Source organism: Bombus flavifrons, chromosome 6 (assembly GCF_040668555.2).
Source record: "Bombus flavifrons isolate JBK064 chromosome 6, iyBomFlav1_principal, whole genome shotgun sequence".
Taxonomy (NCBI): Eukaryota; Metazoa; Arthropoda; class Insecta; order Hymenoptera; family Apidae; genus Bombus; species Bombus flavifrons.
Window position 1 is genome coordinate 5,465,656 of NC_138447.1, and position 22,433 is coordinate 5,488,088.

The 22,433-nt window shown below is 33.4% G+C and overlaps 1 protein-coding gene and 1 long non-coding RNA gene across 5 annotated transcripts; one reads left to right on the forward strand and one right to left on the reverse strand.

The window, feature by feature from the left end:
* Positions 1-1,769: 1,769 nt before the first annotated feature.
* LOC138180596 (uncharacterized) lies at positions 1,770-18,834 on the reverse strand. 4 transcript variants are annotated; one of them, XM_069114610.1, is made up of 3 exons: positions 18,373-18,834; positions 4,183-4,510; positions 1,770-3,819 (listed from the first exon to the last, which is right to left on the reverse strand). In XM_069114610.1, the coding sequence occupies exons 2-3, from the start codon at positions 4,493-4,495 to the stop codon at positions 3,500-3,502; spliced, it is 633 nt and encodes a 210-aa protein (XP_068970711.1). In that variant the 5' UTR covers positions 4,496-4,510; positions 18,373-18,834; the 3' UTR covers positions 1,770-3,499. The 4 variants fall into 4 exon arrangements, with proteins under 4 accessions (XP_068970711.1, XP_068970714.1, XP_068970712.1 ...); XM_069114613.1 differs by lacking the exon at positions 18,373-18,834 and adding an exon at positions 17,034-17,195; XM_069114611.1 differs by lacking the exon at positions 18,373-18,834 and adding an exon at positions 13,769-14,333.
* Positions 16,432-22,192, forward strand: LOC138180597 (uncharacterized). Its single transcript, XR_011173344.1, has 3 exons — positions 16,432-16,539; positions 21,299-21,394; positions 21,742-22,192. It is a non-coding gene; the product is annotated as an uncharacterized LOC138180597 (long non-coding RNA).
* The last annotated feature ends 241 nt before the right edge of the window (positions 22,193-22,433 follow it).

A 22,433-nucleotide genomic window follows, 5' to 3' on the forward strand; every position in this document is an offset into this window, starting at 1 on the left:
TCAAGGTCGAATAGATAAAAGCACAATATGTCACCCTCGATACCATACAATTTTTGTCTGAAACATTTTTTCGTATCACTCATATTTTTCAAATATTTGAGCGTTTCCAGTTAAACAGGATATACCGTATACATATGTATATATTTTACGTTTGATATTCAAGGAATTGCTTTTTCATTTGAGTGGTTGGTCGCATTTACGAAATTTAAAGTTAAAACAATGAGCAATTTCTTACTGATTGACCTAGTACTGTCTAATGCTACGCCTCTGTTGAAAATCATCAAATTACTATTGTTGAGCACATAATTTGTAATCTACACTATTTTCTATCGTATTATAATTTACCTTTATAAAGATATACAATTATATTGAACGTTTTCGCAAAAAACGCGACACGACCTAATTCGTATGTAACAATTAGAATAAAGCTTAAGCAGAATAAATTACAACTAGGTATATTGCTTTAGCAACTGGAGAACAGCATACATGATTCCTATACTTTTTAGGCACGATTTTTGTGATTTAATAGATACGTTTAAACGGTGGTCGATATTCGGTTTAAATGAAAACTGCTAGACTATTCGGATAAGATCTTCTTTCTTTTCACGAATGTTCTAATCCAAATGCAATCTAATATTGAAATGCAAAAAAGTTGATAATTGTGTCACTTTTTTGTCGATTGGATCTGTCATTGAATCATCGGTGTTAAAACTTGTTTCCTTCTTTTCGTTTTGCGTATTATTTTCAATACTGATACACATCTTATAGGGACTTTCGTTTCATCGACACGATATGTTGCATCATTTTATCATTTTTTAGCGTTAGATTTTCATCGATCCCATACAAGGAGACAATTTATATAGGTATAAAGTTGGAAACATTGCGAGATACGTGTTAATACATACGGTACAATGTACCGAGCGAAAACGTGAGTTGTAACCCTAATTCGGTCTTCGAATAATTTCTGTTTCGATCATTTCAATTAAGCTAGAAAATATTTCTTTTAAAAAATGTACTAATTTCGAAATAAATGTACAAGTTTGTTATTAGTACATCTAGCTTTCCGCATGATTCTATGTTAAAGGTTTACTTTTATTTAAATTATTAAACGTCTTTCGCGTAAATGTAATTTTTCGTACTTTGGGAAAATCGCGATTTTTTTTGTTCGTTTCTGTTTATATACCGTTGGAAGAACAATTAAATCGGATTCTTCGTGATATATGCAGTCTGACAGTGTGAGAATTTAAAGTTATTGAAGGTGAAGATGAGAAGAGCCTGAATTGAAATTATTATGACTAATTAGTAAATTTCCGTGGAAGAATTATAAGTAAATCTCTCCCCTCTTTTGAAAAATATGATGCCAGAAAAATGCTCATGATAATATGGACGCTAAAACAAGAAACCCAAGTCGGAAGGACTTGGTATGAGATTTCACATGAATCACATTTTCAAAATACTATGATTAGTAGACGATCACAACTTGATTTTAACGAATCAATACAATTAACATTGCTTTTAAGTTCGACTCTTATGAAATATGTCAAAATATATGTACATATAACATATGCATATATATGTATATATATATATATATATATATATATATATATATATATATACTCAATAAACGAAGAGGTACGTTACTTGAAAACTATTAGACAAACCTCTCTTAAGAAGGTACGTTAATGGACACTATGCGTGTTAACACTACTAATCTTTTTTGCATGGGGAAAAGATTACAGGTATTTAACATCAAGCAGATCAATGTATACTATATGTTTCTAACTTGTGCTTGTTATATTATCAACATAAACGAAGTTTAAAAGAAGAAATATTTCTCTTCTTAGAAATACTGTGAATATTTTTTGATTATTTTTTTTAAATTAATATTTATCGCAATAAGTTTTTACATTTCGAACAACGACATTGTTCGTATGATAGTAGTTGAAATGAGTAAAAAGTGGGCGTTTATCTTACGATACACTTAATCTGCAAACACCTTTTTGGCGCAGTATCAATTAAGTATGTAAGTATGTAAGTGGAACATAGGTCGACCAATGAAACAAATTTAGTGTAATATGAAACGAGTTTAGAAAATCTGCACTGTCTAGATTAAAAATCTTTTATCACTTAATTCTATACGATACGATTCTAGATTTCTTAAAAGTATATTCGTCGCTTGAATGTGGACATTTCCGTTAACGGTCGCACGATCTTTTTGAGACAATGCCGCGATTTTGTTCGAAAAAGACGAGCAATTTCTAATTTAATTAATCGCGAAATTGTTGCACAGAAAAACGAGAGAAAAAGGCAGAATTACAGACGCGAATACAAATTTCACAGCCACCAAATTTACAGGGCATTTTCATTTGTTTTTCTCATTTCTTTAATTCTAATTTATTCTAGTTCTAACGCAAGTTTGTCTAGAAAAGCTTTACGCATAAAACTTGAATACTAAAATTAAAACGTGAAGCAGTCCTGCAATTTTATTTATATACCGCAACGCCCTTTTTTGAATGTAGCATTGAAAACGTTAATAAGTATCTAATCATGTATATCAAGTAATTGTAATAATTCTACGTTACATGTTACATCGATTTTGCAACATTATATCATTTCACGATTTCTCTGAGTTACTTCGTCGACATGTAAATTTCTTTAACTAACTTTTGTATCAAAAGTGTGGCTGAGATCTTTTCTTTTTCTTAATATTGAAAATATTGCATTTTTTGTATTTTACCTTGTGTCGAATAATTAAATCGTCTTTTTTTTTAAAGTACAACTAATACAGATAATAAGAGGTAAAAGAACGGTCGATAATAAGGAACTGCGTATCTTTCATTGATAATGTAGATTTTTCTACGACTACTACGTAAAACGAGAAATGAGAGTTTACGAATTAGAAATGTAATTTTTTGAAGGAGAAAAAAAAGAAAAAAAAATAATCTTGGAGAACTCGATCTTTGTTTAACAGAACAATTCCTTTGAGTTCGTTATAATAAACATTACGTACAATTTTATGTAATCTCTCCTTCATTAATGAATCATTTGTATTTTGAAGTTTTACTTTTGGAATTCTAATCTACGATATAGATAGTCTTTATCGGTCGATAGAATTTTTTATAATTGAAATGTATAAGATAAAACGAATGAAAATTATAATCCTCGCGTGGATCAATCTTTAAATGCTTAACATGTCTAAAATACAAAGATAACATAAATTCAATATAAATTAGATATCGATCATCTTATATACAAACCGATTAAAAAAACAAAATTTAAGAAATTCATCGATTCAACTTCATTCGTATCATCATCAGTAAAACTTTCATTTCTCATCTTGTTCGATCAAGAAGCGATCGTATTAATCGTTCGATTGCTATATTATGTGTACCGACAAAGCGACTCAGGCTACTCAAATCAAGTAACCGATCAACATCTCATTCCGTTTGATTTCGCTTCGAACTTATATCTTTCGTTTGCGCATGATTCTCAAATATTATGATTCGTCGTTGGAGAATCGTTCAGAAGTGTTTTCGCTGTCATCACAGGTCGATGTGATATCATTCGACGAAGAATTCGTCGAGTCCGGCGTAGGCGGAAGGGACGGTCTTGCTATGGTTTCCTCTGTCGACGAGGACACATCCGCTTCCTTGCAGTCTATCGCGTCCAATCTCTGTTGTATGCATTTGTTTTCGGGATTATTCAACACCGAATGAATGAAATCTCGAGTCTCTGCACGCAAAGCATTCACTCTTTCTTGAAGGATGTTGTTTCGTCGAATCAAAGCCATCGTACGTACAACGATATCTAAAAGACCTGCGATTTATGATAATATATTTTAGAGTAGCTTGTATTTTGAACAATTTTTCTACACTTAACGATATATAATAATTTCCGCAATTCACAAATTTCTTTCTCAATGATCCCAAAATTAAATAAAAATTCTCCTTTCTACAATTTCTATCAGATGAGTAAATTCATATTCGATATAGATAAATCGTTACTTGGAGTCCCTTTGGGAAATATTAGAAATATTTAAAATTATTATTCAAGCGATTATTACTCGCCGAAAGAATAATGCAAATAAAAGATCACTTCACTTTTTAATAAAACTTTCACTGCAAAAACTACTCTTTTTCTATATTGTCCATTTACCGTCAATTACACTAAAAGGCACACCTTTCCGTCTCGCTAGGAACACCTTCCAATGTTCCTTTATGTCCGCTGGAACTCTAGCCGAAACGTTCGGAGAGGAAGAAGTGACAATGATCGGGGCACAAGAGACACTGGGACTCTCTGGATCCCATAGAGGACTTTCCGGTGGCGTTAAAGATGTATCGTCACGAGAAGACTCGTTCGTTTCCAATCGTCTGAATTCTAGTCTCTGCTGCTTTGCTACAGCCCCGTTACGAACCCTTTGTCTTCGTCGCGAGCATGGAATTGTCGATGTTCTTACAACTGGTAGTTCCGACAAGTAAACAGTCGGAGCCATTTTGTAATGAAAGATCTGAAATCAGAAGAAATAAAACAAGACTAGAAATAGAGTACATATTTCAAGAGAGAGAATAAAATTATAAAAGTATATTCTCGGGTTCCAATGATTTGTCATCTTTGATAACATTCTTTATAACACGATTGTATTATAATTGCAATTTCTATTGCTATACTCGTGATTATATATATTATACATATGTACATACGTATATGTATGTGTTACAAAAATACGCAAATTTTGTCTGAAAATTTTCATTTAACTTTGTTTGTCTTCTAAGCCGATGGAACAATTTTTATGAATGTTCGTCGCAATTAAACCATTCATGAAAACATCCACGTTTTCGTAAAACTACGTTTTGTTATATAATTTTTGTCACGTTTCTTACTACGTACGTTAAATACGTTACAGTCTATTGATTGTGATAATTGCTCTGTCAGCGATATATAATGATACCTACTACTAGTCATCTGCGTAATTTAACGAATGGAGAACGATCGATGACCCATATACGCATCGATGATGCGCTTTGTTGCGCGAAAGTACTTTCTTTCAGCGATGACTGGTCCATGTGACTCGTATGATAGATTTGTTAAAAAATTACAATACAATAGTATTAATGTTTGAATTATGATTCATCTGCGATAAGTATGCTTGAGTTGCATTGTACAAAATGTCTTCAGTAGTTTATCGTCAGTATAAATTTTAAAAAGCTATTATTAGTAAAAACAGTTTTGATAACATAAAACTGAGCGACAACATATTCAATTTTTAAGTTGCAGCCCCATAAGACACGAAAAGTGCGATAAAATATGCTTAAATACAAAGTAACAGCCTTAACCGCTAGGCTTAAAAATCACATCCTCGCCTCGTTATAAGATTAATGAGGAATAATTTAATACCAGGTCTGTCATTGGCGTGGAAACATCGTCTCACTTTGTGATCAGGGAATTATTTATAAACGAAGGACCAAGAAGACTTTCACTTGTTCCAGACGTCTAATAATACCAGCCAGGTCGGTGTGTTGCACCTTGACCTCAGAAGGCACGTGCGCACCTGCGTAATGCTCGATGTAAAGCAAGTACTTTACAATGTTCGCACGTGTGAAAGTACGTGAAACGATTTAAAATAAAGACAACTAAATGCGATAAAGGTACAAACATGTGAATCATCGAGTTACACTTATTAACGTTATTAGTATTGGCTTAATTAATCGAATGAATTTGTAATTACATGGTAGCATTAATTCTTGCAAGGTATTTTGCTTTGTCATTTACTTTTTAAACGTACGCGAAAATTCTACTTAATTCTTTACCAGATATGTTATCATTATCACGAATAATTTGAAATGCATTTTTAAAAAACGACAGATCTTAGTATAGTTTGAAGGTAAGAACAAGGAAGAATGCAGAATCACCGGTTTTACTCAGGAAACCAATGTGTGTAGTATGATTTGGCTACGAATTACACGTGTTCGCTCGTACCGGTTGACGACGCGATCGATGCAGGCGATGACCCGATTACTGTGAACGTCGGTGCACGTGCCTGCACCGAACTAAAGCTATAGAGCCTCGGCATGACTTCTCGTCTCCCCTCGACCGGTTACCCCGACTACTTTGACCTCAGATTTCGTCGCACCACGTACGACTATGAAACAATACTGATAATCGCTTCAAGAAACATGCATAATCCAATTGCGGCTACAATTCTCGTGATATACCATAAATGAATGAATGAATAAACATATACATGTGCATGTATATATGTATAACGTATATAGCGCATATATATATTCTATTGAATTTTATTATACATATACTCATAGGTATAAGGAGGATAAAATACTCAGAATATGCTCATTTTTACCGTTACCACATATACTTATCTACTTAATTTGAAAGTTACTTTAAAATGAAGTTTAGATAATATATGTATAATTACGCTCTTTTAAAAAATTTCATATAAATCTGTAAAACTTTAAACACTCTAATCATCGCAGTTGATTGTGTAATTTACCAAATTACGTAAATTATCAGTTATTATATCATATTCTCACTTCTAGACTTAAGAGAACGGACGTAAGTTATCCTTTAAGTCTAAATATTTAGTCGTGAAAGTGTAAAAAATTCTTCCGGCGATCGTCCGACATTTCTGTGTCCTCCGCGAAAGTCCATCGAATTCGATGAGCACGAGTTTAGCAGTGTGATCTTTTCCATTAAATAGTAACGGTAATTTTGACTCATGACGAATATGCCCACGATATTTCACGAGGGGAACAGCTGTGACATATCGTAGGTATCGTATCTGAGCGTTCGTGGATTCGCACCCAACAACCAACACGCGGGCAAAAGCAAAGTGGTGGCATTACAATACAGACATTCGTCAATGGCAACTTCCCGTACGAATGAAGGTCAACTGGGAGCTCTACAATCGGATTATTGCAGAGGGGTTGCATCGTGGGCAAAAAGAGAAGGAAAGGAGGAGAACAGGAGAGAGTAAAACAGCGAGGAAACTGGATGGCCTTCAATAAGGGTACGCGTGCTAAATTTTTAGTTCATCTACCGCCTTTCGCTTTGTGTCCCCGATTTCCGCAGATTCATTGCGTTCGTCGATTTCGTAATTTTCGCGCTCCGCACGATTATTTTTGTCGCGAAAACGATAGCAATTTTTCATTATATCCTACATAGTAACCACGTAACTTGGAAGTTAAGTTCTTACTTTCTATGTTTCTGTATGTATGTCTATATTTTTTAAATGTTATGTTACTTATTTATTCAATCGATTATTCGCGAAGAACGAAATTGGTTTTTGGGAATAACTGTAACTGTTATTTTAATATTTTATATTTTACATTTTTTATTATTTCTATATTCTAAAGTTTGTATCCTATTTCCGACGTTCGTTTTTCAAATATAAAATTATCGAAATCGAAAAATTATTCGATTTATCCATGAAAATGTGGCAATGGTGAAACTATTGCCAGGTGATGGTAACACATTTTTGATACTCGTAATAATCAGCACGTCCTGTAATGTTTCCGAGATAAAAGTTAGATAGGGAAAATAAAATTGTTTGATAATATGATGCAACTACGTGAGAATCACGAGTGCGAAGCTAGGGAGAAGTGCAAGGCCTTCGACGAAGAAAGGCACACGTGTATCTCGTTTCGTCGATATCCGCTATATTTACGGCTGTGCACAGTGCACACTACGGCCACGTGTCATATTCGAACTCTACGGCAATTTTCCAAGAATTTATCGTGAGTCAACGTGATGCGCTGAATTTCTAGGACATCGTTAAAAATTTATACTAGCGTTGCACGTGCGCGTCTAGAAATCCCCTTTTAAAGGAAGATCCAATTTATCACGTTTGGAAACGCGTTTCGATTCACTCTCGTAGTGGCGATAACAGGATAAACGAATTAATGTAAATGCATAATAATGTAAAAAGGAAGAACACGAATTAAAAATGAAGGTACCAAAAGAACTGCGTTGACTAAAAAGTTGCATGATAATTTTTAAACATTCATACATGAGTATGCATGAAATTAGTAATAAATATGTAATAAAAGTATGTGACTTGAAAGTTACATTCATATTTTCTATAAATGTATTATTTTACTGATTCTTGCTTTTTAAATTAAAATAAGAAGTTGTAATCAACTGACAGCTTTTTCTCATAAGCAAGCAAAATTTTGGTGTTAAATGATTACCTCACATTCTTCAATGAAACTTCAACGATATAATCACGTACTAAAAATTTGCAGATAAAGCATAAAATAAAAAATATGAATTCTGAAACAATATATTTTGACACGGAGAGCGAAGTTTGCAGTAATGTAAGGGAAATCTGTCCGAAAGTTGCGAATCAATCATGTTTTCGTGAATTTTTCTTTCCAGTTGACTGAAACTGGATCTTAAAAGGGGCGACGAAAGGTTCCATAGGTATTGCGCCTACCTATATAAAAATTTCACCGATACACGTGCTGAACTTACAGTTCAGAGGCATAGTTATATTTATCGTTGCGGCCATTCACGGCCTTTCCAAGGGTTACACGTACAATGCAACCTTCGTGAAAAACTATTTCGATTTTTTTCACCCTATTATTTTAAAAAAAGACCAAAAAGAAGCAAAAGGGAAAGGAAGAAAACCGCGTCGGCACGTGTCAGCGTTGAACGTTGAGGAGTAAAAATATTGTTCGTATAACAGCACGTACACCCATTCTCACATGTAGTGAGAAATAAATCATAACTATATTTTTATTTCTGGAACGAAATCTGCTATTTTATGATGAAATTAATTATTATATGGCACTGAATAAAATATTATTTAGAATGTGATAATTATTAGTTATAGCGTAATAGTTCTTAGATGCAATATTCAACAAATATTTATGAACAATAAGTACAACCTCCGAAGATTACACGAATCGTTCATCTTCCTTTACAACATTGTATTATGTCTATTTCAAAACAAAGATAAAGAAATGTATGTATATAACAGTGTATAATTAAGCTGTAGTCAGTAACTTGCATTTTCAAATGGAATAAAAAGTAAACACGATTCAAATATTGAAAGAATTGAGAGAGTAGAAGAAAAAAGGTTGGGTTAGGAATTTTAACAACCGGAAGTATTATATTAACGATTGCGCAGGATAGGCACATTCATTAACTCACTGTTTTGATAAAGCAGAATAGCTTGACGATAAAATAACTCTAAAAAAAAAACAGATAAAGTATAAATAATATTTTATACTAAATCAGAGGTTATTGCGTAAAATAAAATTCTATTACCGTTCTCCGATTAATTCATTCAGTCAACATATAAAAAAACATCTCATGCGAGATTTCGCGACACGCATGGAGTTCGTTTTACGTGCCACGTGTCGAACGCTCGAGGAAAAATGATCTTATTAAGTATTCCATTCAGGCATGCACAAGCTGTCGGTATCAGAAACTCATAAGAATGACTAGATTGCCCGTGTGACAGCATTATCGATTGTTTATTACCGTTTCACGAGCTGTACGAGATCTTGCATGAGATACATTCGAAATTTATCACTCTATAAATGACCGTGTTACCGAGACTGACAATCTACATACAGAATTTTAATTGAGAGCCTAATTTGAAACAGCCAGGATGTCAAATTCATCTTTCGTCGACATTTACAGTAATATTACGACTACGACTACAATTCGTAAAGAAGCGTATTATAATATTTGGCATTTGTCATAATCTTAATTTTGAAGGTCAAAATATGAGATTCAAAAATAACCGCATCTATAAATCTTTCAAAAATATTGATAACCTAACAAATCATAAATTATAAAAAGAAGAACGAGATAAATTTTGGACTAAAAAACTACACGCGCTCCGTTTCTTGAAATTATCAACGTAACCGCCATTGATATCATCCCTAAAAAAAAGAGTCATTCAGCAAATTGCGATGAAAATCGATAAAAGAAAAGAAAATTTATCATTTATGAAAAGAAAAAGATTGTAATTTCCTGCGTCATTACAAGATTTCAAGCGGCGTAATTTTAATTTCGATTTATTTCCCTTTACAGGAAGCGAAAATTCAGTCCAGATAAAACATTCTGCAATCATGGTACACACATTGGACCGAGATAAAAGGGAGTTTAGTAAATATGACGCAAATAATCGGATCCATGTGCTTTAATTCAGACATTATCATTAAACGCGCTTAACGCAGCTATCAAATAAGTAAGTATGTATGCAGTCATTCAAATGGATATGATTATCAGTTATGCAAAATAAAACAAAATCAAGAGAAAAATTACAAAAATTTTATTAATTTTATTAATCTATCTATGGGATGATTTGTTTTTTCAATTACTCTGTTAATTATTTCTTGTGATATATTCTTTTCGATTATTTGTCAGAGAAAATAATATCATAAGATTTGCAGTGTTCAAACTGCACCGTTAGCAAAATATCGATCCATTAAATGTGAAAGATTAGCGAATTGCAGGTCGCTGCATTCTGTGACTTCTACTTCCACACTCAAGTATAGCCACGTGCAGCTTTTCCCCCACCATCGAACATCTTGGTGTCTCGCCAATGGGTATATACCATCCCCACCCCATAACCCGTGCTGGCTGACGATCGTGTCTCTCACACTCACACTACACGCACCCTTCGCGGTAAAAGGACGGGATATTCCCGTGGATACACGTGGCTACCGCTGTTGGGTTCGACGACCTCGCTTGTGCGTCCTCACGCAGTGCTTTTTGGTGATGTACCGGTGGGGGATGCGTACGATGTCCCCTTGTTTCCCCCCAGGAGGTACCGACTCTGCCGTCTGGCAACGTTTTCCTCGAGTAGCGACGGCTACCTTCGACTGTCTTTGACTACGAGTAAACGAACAAGCAGCTAGTGCTTACTGCTAATCTTGATAGCCACGAAATATGCTCTCTGATGATAGACTGAATCATAGTAAAAAAGCTAACATTCATCTAACCAAAGAAAGACAATAGCAGGAAAATTGGAACCGAATATTTCAAAGTCTTGCTGTTTATTACAAAGGTAATATAGCCGAAATTAAAGATCTAACAGTTTACAAAATTAATCACAAAGCTAAAGATTCAAAGAATCGCAAAGTAAATCGTAACGCTGCGTTTAGTTCTTAATTTTCATTTCGTTATAGCTTTCATAAAAATGAAAAGGTAACAGGAATAGTTCTAGATTCGCATAATTTAGCATTTTTAAATCATTGGATATCTTTTTCATGTTGTAGTATATTTCAATTAGCTCATTCCCATCACTACGTTAAAGCAGAACATTGCAGTCTGCAATCAACGATCTTGCTCCTCTCGTTTTCCCCTTTCCTTTGGCCACCCACTTACTACTGTTCTATCGTCGTAACTATTTTTGCACGCAGCTTCGTCCATCCCTTTTGATCCTTACTTTTGGTTCCCAATGGAAGGGGGGGGGGGATACGAGCGTGGAAAAAAAGCACTGATGCATAATGCACACTTTGATCGCAGCAAGTATTTAAAGTTCCTATGAAGCTGTGTGAAATTAGAAAATTCAAGACAAATAGTTTACCTTATTCATTAATTAATTTTTAAAACGTCCAACATTTTCTACAGTCAAATATTTCTTTCTTTCTTAAATAATTTTATGATCTATTTTATTTTTCTTTTCAAAAATCAATCTCAAATAATCTATCTTTTTAAGTAAATATTATCTCTGTCCATAAGAGTTATTAACTTTTCTTTATATGACAAAGTAATTACTCGAATAAACAGAAGCTTTATCAAATCTTTTAATTTTCATTAAGAGCAACTTCATGATATGGAAAAGACGCGGATTAATCCATCACGTAATATCGACAATTTATCATTAAAATTATGAAGAGAAAAAAGATATATATGTACATATATGTCATTTCATTTAAACAAGAACATTCCTCGTTCTTTTCACTACACCAGTGCAAACAAAAAAAACAGTTACTTATCTGTAACACCGTTCATAGAAAAATATGTATTACTTTAAAGAACACGTGCGAATAAAAGTCATGGCAGATAATACAGATATAGCGATGATAATACGATTTTTGAGAATGCTAGTCCGCTGTTACGCCGGTTACACGTGGATTCGTGCTAACATGGATGAAAGAAATTACATTCTTATCCAGGTGCGCGTTCGAGTACAGAATAGAATTTCGTTGTACGATAACATGGGTGAAACAAGTGCGTGAACATGTAGGATAACATTCCACGACGTGGATCACAATCTGTTGTTTTCGTTTATTCTTAGATAACATTTTAAGGAGGTATTCTAGTCTACAAATTTGAAAAAATCGAAAAATTTTTTTTTTCATATTTCCAAAGTTTAGACATTCAAAAATATGCTCTTAAAAGTATTTTTCAAAATTCCAATTATTTTATGAGTTACTTATTATTTTTGTGACGCGGCATCTGCTCCGGTCCGACCGGAACAAATGAACAGTACACGGTAGACGTTGTCCGAGTAAACTTGTCTCAAAACTTTAAACGCGTTTTTCTCGAAACTACTTTTTTCGAGTTGGCGTGCACGATATCTCAAGTTCTAATGAACCGATTTATTTGAAATTTGGTGTGAATGTTCTTTATACGTTCCTCTATTGCCTGAACCACGCTCAGATCAAAATTTTTAATTTTACTATTTTTGAAAAATTCGGAATTGCCAAAGAAACATGCCAAAAAGGAACATTTTTTTCAAACGGCCGCTATTTTGTGAAAAAATATTTTTTTGACTTTTCCAAGGTTCATGCTATAGCCGTATCTATACTAATTAAGAATCCGTTCGACCTTTTTGCTTCAGATGACCAGAAGGGTTGAAATCATGCACGCTAGGACACCCTTTTTTTTGGACCCCCCCACTTTGCCAGTTCATAACTTTGTGAATTTTGAGTTCTTTTTCAGTTAATTTTTTATGTAATCTTAAAGTATCAATAAACAAATGATAAAAAAATGGATAGTAAAAATATTTTTTGTTTCGTTTGTACAGAGCTTCAAAAACCGCCCGAAATTCATACCTCTAGACTAGAATACCCCCTTAAAAGAAACTTATTGAAAATCGTAAGCGGGGCCTGGTGAAGATAGAATTTTCGAATGAGAAGTTTGCACGAAGTAACGAGGCACGATACGATTTTCCATATAATATGCCACTTTAAACATAAAAAAGAGAAACGAAGATCCTGATTCGTTTAAAAAGACTGCATTGTTACTTTGTTTGAGTTCTTAGCCGTTACTTAAAACGTATTTCTAAGAAGTACCACTTGAGTACTTCATTCATAATCCACAAAATAAAATTCTTTGAAAGAACCTTACGATTCACTTACGAGATGCTTCTTTTAGAATATTTGTGTTGAATTTTATAATACTTGAGATGTATCTTGATTTGATGCATATATGTAAAATATTCATAAAGATAAATAGATATTTGTTTTTCTTTTCAAACATTCCTCTTTATGCAAATTGATTATCAGATACACTTACGTTCATTTAACATGTTTGCAATAGAAAATAATATCCTCATACTTTCTGTATTGTATATGTTTGTATGTGCGATGCGTACTATTCATAAGAATTATACCGGAATATTTTACCAGCCATCTGAACTAACTGTGCCTTTTGTATAGTTTTTACAGTTCAGTTCTTTCAAGTACAAGCTATAGCGTCTTACAGGTAATTTCGAATATTTCGTTGGTACTACCATTAGCACTGTCAAAGAATTAAATAATCGTATACAGATAGAGATACATACTGTAAAAGAATTGGCGATATCATTACAATATTAATCATTCAATAATGCCATGTGACAAAAATGCACTTTGTATTAAAATATTGTCAAGATCAGTGCACTAGGAGATTATACCATATCAATATCGCTCCGTTCCTACTATAATAAGATAACGTATATATGTATATCATCAATGCATCTGCATTGCAAGCAGTATCTATATTTGATGTATTAGGATACTATGGATATATCTTTCTCATGAAACACGTAACAATGGTAAATGCGATTCCGATGAAACGTTAGATCGTACTTGAAGAAGAATAGAATAATTAGGATAATACATTGACTCGAAGAAATGCGACTTGGATCGCAAAACATTAAGTACAATCGTATCTTGTAATATAAGACCATGTTAAAGAATTTTCAATATTTATTGTTCGAATCATAACATAGAAATAATCAAAAGAAGAAGAAAAACGAATACGCAAATTAAACGTGACCGAATTTCCGCTAACAAGACGGTACACGTAATATAAAATACGAAAGCACGATTGTTACGTGTTTAAACCACTTAACGAAATTAAAGCGAAAGAACTGCTTCTGCTTTGCGTGAGATATCCACTGAGCGGTTACGTTGCCTCACGTTAGCTACAATTGCGATCACACGTCACATCACGTGGGTGTGCACGGCTGGAGTAAGTACACTGCAGTATGATAGTTCCTGTATCGTCATCAGCTCTACGAAAATCGGAAAAACGAGGAGACATTCTCGCCTTATTCGCTTCTCAATTCTTCTGAATTTAAGTTAATACTATTTAACGTTTCAATGAATGTAATTCATTGATATTACGAATAGGTTACTTACTAAATCGGTCAGGGTACGAAAAGTTTATATACAGGATCTGGCCGATTAACATGTAAAAGCGGACGCAACGTGATTCCTTATGAAAAAATAGGAAAAAGATACAGGATAAAGTTTGTTCATTCTCGGCTTAGTTCCCGAGAAAATCGAGCTTGAAAATTTATCAAGCATACTTAAGCATGGCTAATGTCGGGACTAAATAATCGGCAAAAGGTTATTCTACGTGTGAAAATAGGTCGGAAATTCAGAATAAAATTTTTCTGCTTAAAAGTTCATTTTCAAGCAAATAGAGTTTGAATATATTTATTAAAGAATCGGCCTAGTAGATTCTTATGATAAATTTTCAAATTTATTTTTCTCGGAAATAAAAAGTCTTGTGAAGAAATATTATTCAACATTTTCAACTTACTTGTTCTCACACGTAAGTAACTTCCTGTCGATTATTTAATTCCGTCCAGTCCGGAATTAGCCATGTATACTAGCTAAACTTTCAAATTTGATTTTCTCGAAAACTAAGCCAAGAATAAAAAATTTTATTCCATATTCTTTTCTTATATTTCCACAAGGAATCACGTGGAGTCCGCTTTTACATGTTATTCGGCCGGATTCTGTATACATATATAACCGCAGTTCACATAGAAAGATAAGTTTACCGATTCTTTCTATTAAATATGATTTGTTATATTTTTTATATTTGTACCATATACCGAATGCCATTTGTATATACCACTGAATATGTGCTTTGTACTACGTTTAAGAACAAAAATAATATAAATCAAAATGTTAAGAAAACGATATTTTCAAAATAACAAAATAGGATCATAAATATTATTTAAAATTGAATAACAATACCAAGAGCGAAAGCAAAATGTTATAAAACTTGTAAGTGTGGATGCAAGCCTATTTTAAATCAGAAAATATGTAAATGCATTTTCGTTAAATTAGTGACTCGTGCATTTTATAAAATTAAATCGCACAACTGTCGGAAAACCTTGATTTTCTCAATACATATACCTAACAAAATCGAGGATTAGCTTCAATTACAATTGCCTTGTTTAAACTGTCTCTGACGTGACGATTTACTTCGTGATACTATACCAGGAAATTAACAGTATAACGTACACGTGTCTCCAAAGCAAGTGACTCAATGCCAGCCGATGATTTAACACAACGATAATGGGTATTAATATCAATGCTCGATAGACGCGTTACAATTTTAACATCGTAATAAAAGAAGGAAAAGCAGATAAAAAGAATGAAAGAGAAACAAAGGAATTTCGCTATTATCGTTAAAAAAACGATACAGCAGAATATAAATATCTTCATCTTATATAAGGATTATAAAATAACAGTCTATAGTCTATAGTCTATAGGAACATGTCGTTATTATGTAACACTGATGATCTAATAATCGACGTATAATTGTGCATGTATGCAAAATTCCTTTTTTTCAGCTCTATTTCATTAGTCTTAGACGAATTGGTCAATTAGCCTACATTCGTAAACATTCAAGTACTTCTTACACGATTAAACTAATATTATTAGTCGCAAGTTATAAATTATTAATGAAATTGTAGAAACAATTTATGCTACAAAAGTCCGTAACGTACAATTTGTCATTTATCAATTTATTAATATTATCAGCTAGCATATTATCCTGCCAGAACAAGTCTCAGAATCCTTCAAAATATAGCAGGAATATAGACGTAACGCACGTTCTGAATCGATAAATTGACCTATGACGAAACAACACGTAACACGATCAACGACGTGACTTAAAATCTGCAAGCTTCAACCGATTGTCATACGAGTTACACGTGTTCTGGCGCAAGTAATACTGCATAACCCGTTCCGATGCATTAGCAGACTCCTCTTGGTTATTAAGAACGCCGCCAGCCTAATTGCACGTGTCAAGAATTTTCAAGTAATTACGGTATATAGTGAACGTTCATTTAATATTCAAATAAATAGGTACATATTCGATTTATACAAGAACTTTCATCGAGGGAATGTTAAAAAATAATGAATAGTTTCGTATAAAAATTCAAATGCACTAAATAACGTATTAAATATATAACAAATACTTAGTAAAAATAAGTTTACGCAAACACAATCAATTTACACAAACGTCCTCAATTGAACTCGATTTATTTGAATGCTACATTCTCAACTAATAAATTCACAAAATTTTAACTTTAATTTGAATTTTTCAAATATTCTCAAGCTGAAACATTACCCAACATTAAAAATTCATTGAATTTGCCCTAGGTAAGTCTTAAAACTTCCGTCAATCCGCCTTTTTAATATATATCAGAGACCTGTTAAACTCGTGTCAAAAATCGAGCAAATGCGCGTCGTTTGTAAGTATATGATACACGACGTTGCTATAAAAAAGAATTGGACGCGGAAATTGAAATTCTCGCTGACCTTCCCGTAAGTACTTTTCTAGCCCTCGTTATACTCCATGTGTAAATGTCGTCCACGTGTGATCACGTATATCGGCGTACGTTTTACAAGTTCGAGGCTAAAATAAGTACTCAAGTAAGATGAAGCGTGGGCTGCTTCGCTTTTCAGGACACCTCGGATCCGACAGGAGATCGAGACAACACGACACGGGTTTAAGTTTAGAGCAGAATCGTATGCTTCGCTGATCAATTGCGCAATTAAAGAGTGACCGAGTGGCTAGTCTGATAGAAACATATGACTGTTCGATAATGCGTGTTTGCCCATTCTTGAAACATTCCTGGATTAACAGTGATTTTTCAATACTCTTTACCGTAATTCGAACAGCAAAAGCGGAATTGAAATTTACAATTTCTTAGAAATTCGAAACTGAAAATGTTGAGATTACAAGAATTTTTGAAAATATAATTAATATCAATTATTTGAAAGATACCTGTTAAGTCGGAGTATTTGGAAAAAGAAGTTATATTAAATAGCTACATTAATAATTAACATCAAGATATATGAAATAACCATCTTAAATAGATTAATAAGTTTCAACACCGCAACTGGAACTTATTCTTATACATTAAAGGCACCAAATATTTACAGATTTTACACAATAAACTAAATATGATGCGTTTACAAAGAGTTATCACTTAAAAGTTTTGAATTTATGAACAAATAATCGCTGTGTCAAGAATTATTATTTACAACAGGAAACTGACTTAAGTAGATCGCACGTGGCGACATCAACGTACTATAGTTACTATATAAAATCTTATTCGGCTATAGAACTGTACTAGTTCTGTCGATACAATAAATATATTATTTATTTCACATTATAAATGCTACCGCATAGCAAAACTTACGTCAACATATTACCTACTGTATTATTTTCCTTAATATCTTATAGAAAGATATATTGCATTTAAAGGATATTATAGTATATCCATTTGTTTAACAAGTTATAATTCGAGTAAATAATAAAATATGATAGAAAATATAGTAAACTTGATCGTACTGATCAACCGACAATTTGACGATTCTTTATTGACAACTGCATATAGCACATACTAGTTGTATTATATTAAAGTTTAAAATGTAGGTTATATGTAAAATTTTGCTTCAGAAACTCTAAAGTTTTTTAATTTTAATCACATATGATAGGTCAAATAAATTAAAGAATAAGTAGTGATAACCGAAATGTTTCATCGAAACGTGCAATGCTTAGTTACCAAGTGAGAGGTACAATTATATATAGATACAATTATATGCGTAGATATAGAACTACATAAATATTTTATATCATGTGATAACTCACCGATTTTACAGGATATTTTTACGATGCGGTTCCAATGATTTCAAAACAAATTCAAATGGGCGACAAGATTCACCGTTTTGTTTCTCTTGTCAATCACCTCAGTATTGAAGCTGTTTAAACGGTTCAGTTATAAAATCACTTTCGTAACGTGACGATTGAACTTACTGGGCAGCAGACTCTCAAACCGCGTTTCTGACCGGTGTCAGAGCAAACTCTCATAAACGTCACTTAGCGCGTGCAATAAGTCTTTATGATCGACACACACGAATCGTTCGTATTTTCCAATCGAAACAACGAGTATTAAACCGTTTCATAGCGGGCAAATGACAATGGCACGGGCTGTTTGTGGATTTTTCAGTCACAACCACTTTTCATTCTAAATAATTTGAAAAAACGATCCAAATCTACCGGTGTCCGTACATCGACTAACGGCGATCGAGTACCGCCATGTTATCCCCCCTCATGGTTGCAAGCAACACGGTTGCGCGTGCGCAAATGCACGATCCTCATGCACGCGCCTTGAGCTCCGGCATTACGACAATCTCGATAACAAAAGCCATGGCACGTGCATCCCCACTTCGAATTGGATCTTCCGAAAGGTTCCGCGGGAAAGCAAAGCAGGACGCGCGTGCTTCATAGAATTTCGCCGCTTCACGCGCCTGTGAGGTGTCACAACACGAGCCCTTGGCTCTAGAGCGCTTTCCCAGACTGAAAGGGCATTGACCCCTAAATAAAATTCGGACATATTTTTTTAACCCGCAGATTTATGAAGCAGATTTTCCCAGAATGAAAAATTATAATTTTAATATTGAAATTAATCTTCATATTAAAAAATAATAAACTTGCCTTTGGAAATATCCACCTTGAAAAAAAGTGAACATTCAATTACAAGTTCCACAATTTTATCTATTCTTCATTTCAAGATATCCTTAAAACAAAGAATAACTTGAAATTTATGAACTCATTAGCAACTTGAAATACATAGCTAATATCTTAACCCCTTAACCTACAATTTACGTTCGAGAATTTACGTTTGGTCCGATTATCTACTACGAGCTATGTCCGTAATATGTACGTTTGGCCCGATCATCGTACTGCGGGCTATGCCCGTAATATTTACGTTTCATCCGATCATCTACTACGGGCTATGTCCGTAATATGTACGTTTGGCCCGATCATCGTACTTCGGGCTATGCCCGTAGTTGTAAGTTAAGAGGTTAATGTTGCTCTAGTTTGTTTTACATACGTATAATATTTATAGTATTATGTGCACTGTATATATTTGTTCATGTATAATATTTGTTATAAGTTATTATATTCTAATGGTAAATACTCTTACTATACTGGCGTACAAAATTAAGGGATCATTAAATTCTCGACGAAAAATTATCGATATCCAAATCGATGTAACTTTGTAAAAAAAAAAAAATCACATGACATGGCCTGATTCATTTTAAACAACTAAAGCTTCAAGTTTACTCTTTCGTGACGCTGTCTTCATTTTCTCAGACTATTATTTATTTTGAAAATTTTACATATACAAACGATTGCATGCAATTTAAAAAATTTTCTTCAGAGTTCATTTAAGATTCCTCCATAAAGAAATTTACAAACCTTTTACAATGGCCTCAAAGAACTTGATGTACGATGTTTTTTACCATTTTATCGCACCTGAAATGAAAACTGAGCCGCCGGTATTGGAATAACTCAAGGTACATCAGAAAGAAGTGCATAGTCGGTCCTGTATCTCGTGTAGAGAGTGTATGTGTATGTTTAGTTTGTGAATTCAATGTTTGCAAGTGTGTACGTAGTGTGTATCTGTGTTATGCGCGTTCAATAATATTTCATAAAATTATGTTTTTCCAGACAGGGCACCAACATCCAAAAGTTATGTGGAAAATACAATCAAATTTCTCAAAAATATTCATCTATATATTTGTCTAATATCTTTGGAAATATTTAAAATAACATAGAAATAAAAACTCTCAAACATAGAGGGAGGGAGGAAAAGAATATAACTAATATTGAAGCTATAACTTAATACCGAGTAGATACAATATTATGGACAAGAACTTGTATGCTTCCAATATGTTTGCAATAATTATTCCTTTTGATTCCACAATTTCTCACAAATCTTGTTGGAAATTTTCCAAATTGAATGCTAAATGTCAGAGTAACCGAAGAATTAAAGTTTCTCTGACGACACGTCGATTATGAACGCTATGTCGATCGTAATTTTAACGACATATGAAAAGCATCGGTTTGTGGAACCGCATATCATCGTAGCGATGTCATTCCTTCCACATTGAGAAATCAGCTGTCTGTCGGTACGTTTTCCGGTTATTTCGAAAATGATGACCGTTAATATTCAGCTAACCGTACCAGGTAGTCCAGCTGTCTTTGAAAAAAAGAAAAAAAAAGAGAGAAAAGAAAGAATGGAAGTAAACTGCTGTAAAGATAACTATTGTAGTTATTTATGATGTCGTTAAATTATAATACTTTACTGTATTGTTTTCTGTACTGTGATAAAGTAAATTATTGAACGTTCCTTTCTTAAAATTATCGTGTTTTGTCAATTTATTTTATTATACACAATTTGTTTTCTATCAACAATTACATTTAGATCTGTCGTCGAAAATAGGATAGATCTTATATCTTAGATATTCTTAGAAACGATATTAAGGCGTTCTATTATTCTTACAATAGAATTTAAAACCGCACGTGTTCGTTTTGAAGTATTTGGCGCGTGTCTAATGTAGTCAAACGGCGTCACGGCATATTTTTCCGTGACTGACGCTACCAATAGGTCATGAGAAAAATCTCGTACGTCATGAAAAGAATAGTAGAAATTAAAATAACAGTTCTCTCTCGCTCTTCTCCACCTCTCTTCCATTTTATCCATCTTTCTTTTTCTTTCATTTTACAGATGACGACTTAAAAACATCGGCATATTGCGCAATAAGAATTTTAACATGTTATTTAAACGACCGAAATTTTATGACATCGTCTGGCTAAAAAGAAGGTACGGAAATTTATTTCTAATTATACATTGTATACTGCTTACAATTTCTCAACCACACCTGACTCCACCGTTCAATATGTTTTTTACTTTATGCTCTCACTTTCATTTTATGATGCTCCGTGTCATATTAGAAATAATATTTTTAAATGTTACATGTTAAGTGCATTCATATTTAATACGTTATACGTGACATACATGCGAAGAAAGAACATTTTGTGTAATGTACATACATGATTTAAATATATTAGATATCTGAAATTATTAACGATAATACTCAAAATTCTTCAATTTTGTTGTAGTAAGTACAGAATATTAAAACCATTTAAACGCCTCTCGGTATCTTCCAGGAAGGTGGGAAACAAGGGTCGCGGTAATGATTTAATAGTGCGTATAAAGAGACATGTTTGAAAGTGAGAGAGAAATACCGATGTGTTGCGATTATAAGGAGAGAAACAGATAGAGCAGGTCAAAGAAAGAAGGGGAAGGAAGTCACACGTGTATCCAAGTTCCCCACTACCGTTTGTTTCTCGACTGAAAGGAGCGTCCTTCGGCAATCTTCCCATCCCTTCTGGTCCTCCAACCATTTTCGACCATCACAATGCCTCCCCCTCCCTCCCGCTGCGGCAGAGATCGCGAGGATCTGTAACCAATCAGGGTCATTTGCAATGCCTCTACGGCTTGCACACTTAATCTCGGTGCATATTATTAACTACTCACGCGTACAATACTGTGATCGTTTCGCTATCTACACATAGATCTAAAGTCAATACAGATGATTTATTAATAGATTGTGCATGTGAATAATATAGAACGTTTTAAATATATATATATATATGTACGATGGAATATCTGGAATTACCAGTACGATAAACTCATATTCCTTTAAAGTTGTTAAGCCGATGACTTCATTATAAATGAAACAATGCTCCAACAGTTTACAAAGGCGAGATTATTGAATTTATTATGATTTAATAATTTTATTTATTATGATAAACATTATTGTAATTATGTTCTTCTTATTTTATATATAGATCATAAG